At 32.9% G+C, this 8,943-nt stretch overlaps 1 protein-coding gene across 1 annotated transcript in view; it reads left to right on the top strand.

The window, feature by feature from the left end:
• Positions 1–350: 350 nt before the first annotated feature.
• LOC124542990 (failed axon connections) overlaps positions 351–8,943 on the top strand; it is a 28,837-nt gene continuing 20,244 nt past the window's right edge. The window contains exon 1 of the mRNA XM_047120967.1: positions 351–840. Within this exon, the coding sequence (XP_046976923.1) occupies positions 532–840 (309 nt within the window). The 5' untranslated portion in view covers positions 351–531. The remainder of the gene's footprint in view (positions 841–8,943) is intronic.

Below are 8,943 nucleotides of genomic sequence, written 5' to 3'. Positions count from 1 at the left end.
AATGAATATAGTGTGGTGAAAAAGAAAGAATAAAAATCCATTCGATTACTAGTCTCATACAAAACTTATTTTGAATTAAAATATTAACGGTATTTAATTTATTCAACTAAATATTGTTTACCGCGCAAATAAATAGTTGATCCAAGTTGAAGTCTGCCCTAATGATAAATAAATTTTACAATCAAACCATAGTTAAAATATTTTAATATTAATAATACTTATATTTTGCTAAAAGATTAAGTTATATTTTATTCTATTAGAACTAAATAGTTTGCGTGGTGCATCCGTTATCTCGATGAGTGCCGCCATTTTGTAGTCCAGTGCGCCGTGAATATTGAATAGCGTTGCTTGGCAACCAGTTATTCAGTCAGTTGACTATCTGTAGGACGGCTTTGCGCCTTGCGGTAGTCAGTTACACTGCTAACGCTGCTAACGCACCCTGTGTTAGCGGTGGTGAACTAAAATAATTTAAAATAAAAAACGCGAGTCGACTGTGTGTGAAGTATAAGCCTTGTGTACATTTCTTGCACCATGGCTACAGAAGTAATAAACAATGTACCAGAAAATACAGAGAAAGAAAAAGAACTAAAAGACGACGCTCCGGCGGATAATGGTCAAACAAAAGAAGAAGCACCGGCTTCGGGCGAAAAGACAGAAACGAAGGTAGCTGAAGAGAAAAAGGTTGAACCAGCACCTCCTAAGCCCACTGTGCACAAAATTAATTTTGAAAAAGATGTCGTATATATGTATCAATTCCCACGAACTCCTTTGTTGCCGTCGACTTCGCCGTACTGCTTGAAAGTTGAAACATGGCTCCGCTTGGCTGGTATCAAATATGAGGTAAGTGCTTGATGTTGTGGAAAAAAAAAAATCATTTTACTTATGCTTGCGCATCTATCGATCGTTCCATGTTCAAATATTTAAAGATTTTATTTTTATTAAATTAAACGAGTTTCACGAAAATTTCAGAGCTTGAGTAAATTATTTGAAATAAATAATTTATTGGGATTTTCTTTAATTAATGGAACAAATTAAAACGCATTCTTTCATTGTTTTTAACACATGCTGTGGACGACGCTGCTGCCGCGAATTCCGGCCTTGCGAATTAAATAATTATGGCACCATGTTAAAATTTATTTTTGGTGGATTTAAAAAGTATATATTTCGGGTCTCTTGACAAGGAAATTAATGAAAAAGGTGCATTTACGTATTTAACAAATAAAAATTATTTGAACTATTCTTTTTAAGACATTATTTTAATAATTATTAATTTAGTAATTCAATTCCGATCATTTTCAATGAATTAATAAGACAATAAATCTATACTAATCAATATATTATTTGATTACATTACATTCTTTCATGCTATTTTTAGAAAGAATTTATTCATCAATAAATAATACATTTTCAATTTCGATAAATTTTGATTTAAACGAACTTTTTTGGTTTGCGCATGTGTGCAGTATTCGCGTACATTTTGCTCGGTTAAACGTTTTTTGAAATAGTTAACTGCGCATGATCCAACTAAACGACGCTCAAACTGAGCAAATGTACTCCATGGTATACTCTCTTTGTTCACTAGCACGTGATAAGCACTAACCAGCATCTTAACACTAATTAAAACAAATGGTCGACTTGCTAGAAACTATCGCCTTAATGAATTCATTTATTAAAGTGATAATTATTTTATAATTGAGCTTCTGGATGTAAGTCGAATACATAGACATAGGGCTACATGTTTTATGGTTATACCAAGTATTTAACAAAAAGAAAAAAAATTAAATTAATTTGTTTATTTTTCATTGATCGAGCCAAACATTTTAAAGCTAAGCCCATATGTTGATTAAAAAAGAAATTAAAATCCCCAAGACATTATTAGACAAAGATGTCGCCAATTTTATAGTATATTCATTTATTATAATATATTTCATCACAAGCTTTTAACTTGGCGCCTTGCTGCCACGTTATTTTCGATACCTAACTATTCTCAGTTTATGTGAGAAAATCTTATGATTTAAAAAACAAAATAAGAGTTTAGTGGTTTAGGGTTGTCGTGTTTGTGAGTTCGAACGGCATATCTTCTCTGTATGAAATATAAATTATAAGATTCAAATTTAATTCAAGTTTTTTAAGTTAAATGGATACCACTTTTATAAGAAACGATTTCCGGGTTAGCCTTACTCAAAAGTTGGTAGCCCTGAGCCAAATGCTAGCTATCCATGGTGCATTCAACTGCGCCATCCGCTTCAGGACCAGTTATTCATTTTAAACATGTATCGGTGCAAATGGATATGTGGTACGATTTCCAATTTTTGTGCTACGTCATGACGGAAACGTTTGTTTCTATAAAGACACACTTTTTTATTGTAGTAATTGTTTTAAGTTTTTTAGCTATTATGTGATGCTATTATTTTCGTTGGGCTAGTGGCTATACGACTGCAGCTCTATCTATCCTTCTGTTCGCTTACTTGTTGGACAAGGATAAAATTGTAAATTCACGGTAGGAGTCCGGAGTTTGGAATTTGGGAGTGTTTACATTCCCGTACCTCGTCCGCACGCACACAACCGCTAATCCTGCGCATTAACTCTTTCCGGTCGTATCGGATTAATAGAGAAAAGTGACAGAGAAGTGCGTAGGTGGTTGCAAACATACTCGCGTAAAACAGTAATAATTACAATTATTATAACCCTTGGCAGTTTTATTGTCAACCTTCAGATTTTGTTATTTATCCATGATAGGTTAGCGGACTTGGGAATTTGTTACCTTTTTATAAGTAAACTGCTCCTATGTGTATGTGTCAAGCGGGACAACCATGCTGAGGGAAAGAAAAGACGGCTATTTACCATTAGATTAAGTGATGACGGTCATCTACCAAGACGGGTTTGCATAAAGTCCTATCAACCAGTAAATGGTCGGCGTGACCGAAACCGACTAGAACATCATCATTAACTGAAGTTAACGATGAGTATTTTTAGCTTGTACGATCATCATCATATTATTTTCATTAATGTGACACCTTTGATACATAGTGTATTGTGTATAAAAGTACAAAGGCTAATACTGAAAGTAATGACTTGATTATACACTTATGCTATAATCAATCACAAGTAAACCAATGCCAAACGCCCCACCCAACGATTTATTATCCAGAATGAATATAACCAACCACGCTATTTTCTACGCATTTATTTCATTTAGTAATTATACAACTACTTTTTCGAATATATATATATATATTTCCATATAGTGAGAGGATAGGATTTATAAAAATAATTTAATAACGAAATGAATGCACTAGAAACTGAATTTTATATCAACAAGTAAATCAAGTGTATGTTAATGTTAGAACGCGTGCATCTTAACCGATGATTGCGGGTTCAAACCCAGGCAAGCACCACTATATATATGTGCTTAATTGTGTTTATAATTCATCTCGTGCTCGGCGGTGAAGGAAAACATCGTGAGGAAACCTGCATGTGTCTAATTTCATCGAAATTCTGTCACATGTGCATTCCACCAACCCGCATTGGAACAGCGTGGTGGAATATGTTCCAATCTCTCTCCTTAATGGAAGAGGAGGCCTTATCTCAGCAGTGGGAAATTTACAGGCTGTTATACTTTACTTTACTTTACTTTTTTATGTTAAGTTGTTTTTAATTTTTTTGATTGTTTCAAGTCCCCGTACTTTAAACGCGTCAAAACATTTTTCTTATCAATAATTTATTTTTCCACGTGTCATCCCCAAGAAGGGGCAAAGTGCCCTTGATATCGATTCATAGTACTCATTAGGTATTGAAAGCTCTGGTAATGAAAGCCACTGAAGAATCGCTTCATTATTGAGTTCCTTTTGAGAACAGCGCGTAATAATAATGTTATTACAAGTTATCTTTAATCGATTATAAAAATTGGTTGTTTTTTACGACTAATTCGATTATATTCGATTCGGCACAAGCTATTTGGTTGTATTGTGTATTATACAGGAATTATATTTTTATACAGTAAACATTTGATTCGATGCAGATATCATCTCTTGATATTTTTTTGGAGACGAAATTAAATAGTATTTATAAACATTAAATATAATCTACACTAAATATAAAGTATTGTTTTTTGTTGTTCTATTAATTGGCAAACTTTCCCGTTCGTTCGAGTAAACATAAACAAAAAATGCTCTTATCTTAAAATATGCAGTCTGGCTTTTGTTTTCTTATATAATAATAAAACAAAATCGGTTTTTCCTTTTATAACATAACCGCGATTAAAAAAAGTGAGTTTTGGTGATGTTATGTACGTAGCTATCTCTAACTAATACTAAGGAAATATATCAATAGTCTATATTCTGAAATGTAGATTCATAATATTTTTTTATCTATTACAGATTAGTACAAAATAATGGGTCACTTACAAAGCCTTTTTCTCAAATTCTTTATATATAAATTCAAATTCATATAAATACATAGTACGTTACTCACTTTACACTTCATATTTCTTTTACGCTATGTCGTTCAAATTATAACATATAGACGATTTACTTACCGATTCAAAATTACATCTGACCAAAAAAATCGTAGTTTTTCGCTGTGAATTGGGCGGTGGAATTTGTATGTAGGTAACAATAATATTTTTTACCCAAGCTGTTAAAATTACCCACATTCGAAACTAACCCTCGGAATTTTTTTTATATATGTTTCACAATAAATATTGCAGCTCAATTCAATTCAAATACCTTCTTTCTTACTTTTGGGCTTGTTTAGGGGCGATCAGTCGATACGGGACCACTAGGCGGTTGACTACACTACCCAATGGATTATTATATTCCACATGTAAATATAACACGATCCTGTTTATTTGTAGGCAACTTCCTCAAATATCTTATCGAAATTTCGTGGACACATGAGCAAATATGCTTTGGTTATCGGAACTATTGCTATCGAACTATCGCATCGTCGCCGGCGCGCGGCGCGCACCTTCTAGGATATTTGTACGTGATGTTTGGCAATGATGTTTTCTCTTTTGAATTGCTTTTGCTTACAAGTTGTGCATGTTTTGTGTTGGAAAAGTAATATTTATGTAGTAACAAACTTCACTATTACGTTCAGTTTGTTTAGAACAACGCTCCATCTATATCGGTGGTAGAAAGTTAATGTAAACTTGTAAGCTTCAGCCGAAAAAAACGATTGAACTTTGTGGTTATTTAAATAAATCTTTCACTCGTTTCCTTGTACTTCGAGAGCATTAGTCATAACACTCGCATTGAGGATTAAAAACTTAATTGAAAAAACACTGCACATTGCCCGTAGCATGGCCGCCAGATGTCGAGGCATTCTCTTATTATTCATAAGGCTGGTGAAACACGCAGAGAAAACTTACGCATCCGAGGTTTATTGTAGTTAATGCCAGAGTGGCACTAAAAAATGTTCGTTTTCTTTCAAGGCACGTAATTAAAAGTGCAATACGTCGCCCGGACGAGACAAAGATATGAGAATCTTGTTACGAAGGCCTAATTACTCGTTGCACGAGTCGCTTTATTAAGGGTAAGCGACTAGCTCGCATGTTACGAATCCCGAGTTTTTAACATTCCTTACATTGATTAACTCATCAAAGTCCTTTGACTGTGATATCGTACTTCTAGTACGTAAAGTTGTGTTCGTGTAAAAAAAAAGCTATACTTTTTGTAGTATAGAGAGTAATAGTCAAACAAGTAGTACAGAAGAAACCATTGGCCTATAATATTATTTCAGATATGATTATAAAGTATATTATTCAACTGCGTCTATCTTGCACAATACACTAATGCGTGGGCAAAGTGAATAGACGAACCGTTTTAAACATTACAATGTTACAATGTTATTGAGTGCTTATAAAAACAGGGCGTCGAAACTTGACACAATAAAAATTAAAAGCTTATTGGAGCGGACAGAATTGGGCTGGACGAGTTTTGGTGCTCGTTGGAGAGGAAATTACAGGTTTTTTATTTTCGAATAAACATACTATGTTATTTCGAGTGTCGATAGTAATGAATGTTAAAAATAAAAAAATATACTTTATAGGTCATATATTTCCCGTCGATTTATTCGTATACGTTCCTACTTATATGTACATCGTACATGTACTTATCCATTCAGGAAGTGATTAATAATTTATAATTTTACTTTTTGAAGAAGAAACGTTGTACGATATAAAAATGTGTTGGTATAATTACAATTATTACAATCAGAAAGTTACTTTTTTATAATAATACTTAGCTCATTTATATGTAATAATTATCTCTTACAAATGTAGTTTTAATAAAAAAATCCGTTTACATGTTCATATTAGCTCAGTTAGACCGAACGGTTTTATAACAGAAACCGATTTGTATTACTAATGTTGCGGTTAGGATCCCATGTGTCAGAGGAGGGAGCTGCACTGGGGCCGTTGCCCTCTCTAACCTTGTACGCTATCAACTAATAAATTTACTCGACTCTCAACGCAACACTTTCGTTTTACGTTACAATGTGTTAGTAATTCGTAACGAAGTGAATTCAGGTCATATTTCTGTAAGCTATGTGGAACGTTGGATTTTGATGATGTTGTAAAATTTTCTTTTTTTTTTCTATATTGTTTAACATTTATGATATCAGATATGGTCTACTTGATATTTACTTTGATATAGCGACTAATTCTCATCATTATTATCCTTTATATTATTATGGAGTAGCGTTCGCAGCTAAAAATTGTTTAGTAGGCACTCGTGTATTCTCACTAGCTTCAAATACTGATTCAGGAATAGATGGATTAACTGACTCTTTTCGAAGTTTAAATGATAGATTTAATTAAGGATCAGAGATATTGCTGTATGTATATATGTTATTCATCAATGATAGTAGCAAGCAGGTAAACACAATAATAATCTTTGTACCGTTGATTACCGCTATATAACTTGATAAGTTGAATTAATTAGGCGATGCTTTCGACATCGGTCAATAACCTAGTTATGTATGGAGTTTTATTACGTCCATTATTTTAATTATTCACACATGTCACATCCTCGCCCTAGTGTAATAGAATAAATTAATGTCGAAATTACTTCATCTCGTCCCCTCCTTAGCAATTGTATCGTGTTAAAAGCTATTAAAATATATATATATAAATGTAGGGCTTTTTAGTTTCCTAGTAATGTATCACGAATGTATTATTAAAACGATTACAATGTAAAAATCATTATTGCTAAATAAATATTTTAAATGTCAATTCTATATAAGATTTTTGAGTAAAGACTAAAATGTTTATTAATATGAAGAAAAAGTAATTTTGTAAAGAAAAGAACATCATCAAAATTACAGATCTTAACTTTTATTATTTTGTAACTTGACCCCAAAACTTGAAGAATTGTCGATAAAGATGCGACCGCGGATGCGTTTGGAGCGGCAATAAAAACATGCCAATAAATACCATTTCAGTTTGTTGAAAAATGGGAGCCGCTATCGCAATAAAGTTTGATGACTATACTTTTACATTTAAGATTTTAAATTAATTTAACGAGTCGCAACCTTGAGCGTGAATGGAATTAATTGAATAAGTTATCGACGGAACAAAAGCTTTCGTGAATTCGAGCACGTTGTTATACACATAAAATCGCATACGTGCAATAATAAGTTTCACTTTTATCGGCATATTACAAGAAAATTCGTCGATGCTAACTGAATAAATACTATGAATATATTGTCATAATAAAATATTCATTAGTGTCGATGCGTGTCGGCCTGTCTTGCACGCTCGCGCATGTATTATAAAAACTATGTTAAGAATGTATTGGCATCACAAATGTAACTTATGTTCAATTGATATCGCTATGAATGCTTATTAAATCTCATTGTGAACGTCGCATTGTTATTAACGTCTATATTAAATCGTTCAGAGTGCATCAACTCGTTATTATTATCGTAAAGTAGATAATTTTATATCAATACAATAATATAATAATTTCTCTATAGTTAATAATAATTTGTAGTTCAAGTTACTTAAAGAATAAACAAAGATAAATTAATAAAAGCCTTGAATTTAAAATGACATATTAGTCTGTATCAATTTTTGTATTACGATTTTAGTAAAAATCGTAACTATTCTACGATTTAAATTCTTGGATATAAATCCAAGAAGTGAATGCATGTATAAAAGAAGTAATTTTCATTCCGGTATCTTGCATAATTTGAAAATCATTAATGCCTAAAATTACGTGGAAGCAGACTTATATGATTAACCACATTCTATTTTTAACCACACTATGGCAACATTCTCTTGTTTCAACTAAAATGTTTACATAAATATATCGCAAGTAACCAAGTAAATTTGTGGTCAACGCCAATACCTTGCGGTGGAAGCTTTCACAGAAGTGTGTGCGAAATGTACCGCGGAAAGCACCGCCTGCGACATACTTTCATCTGGTTTTACGCATTTGATCCACAAGAAAGTAGCGAGAGCATTTCTGTAGAAACCTATGACGGCGATTGTAGATAGATCACTGTCTAGTCTCCCACTCGTTGGCGTTAACAATGTAACAATCGAAATATGCTAGAGAGCTAGTTTCAATGTGCTCTGTATCTGTGTACGTTATATTACGTTAAGAATTTTCTCGTCAGGATTCATTTTTATCGCGCCCGTTATTTTTTGTTAGCTGTATCGGTATCTAAAAAATTTTACTCAGTTGGTTTTTATAAATAAGCTTCAAATCTTAATTACTTAATCTTCGTTGCCTTTTGGCTATATAAAGTTCGGTCTGGCCCTAAGTATTTATTTAATTGGGTGGGATCGTCACGCAACGGTTCTACCTTTCTGTTCACGCCATCGATAATTAATTAGGGGACATCGATTATGGTATCATAACTAGGTTCGTGTCGAATCTTACTTAGTTTATGGTAACGATGTCATACTAATTTCGGCTGACACGTCCTTCCGTTTCG

This window comes from Vanessa cardui, chromosome Z, assembly GCF_905220365.1.
Source record: "Vanessa cardui chromosome Z, ilVanCard2.1, whole genome shotgun sequence".
Lineage (NCBI taxonomy): Eukaryota > Metazoa > Arthropoda > Insecta > Lepidoptera > Nymphalidae > Vanessa > Vanessa cardui.
The sequence above is the reverse complement of the archived record's forward strand: the minus strand, read 5'-3'. Positions and strand labels throughout refer to the sequence as shown.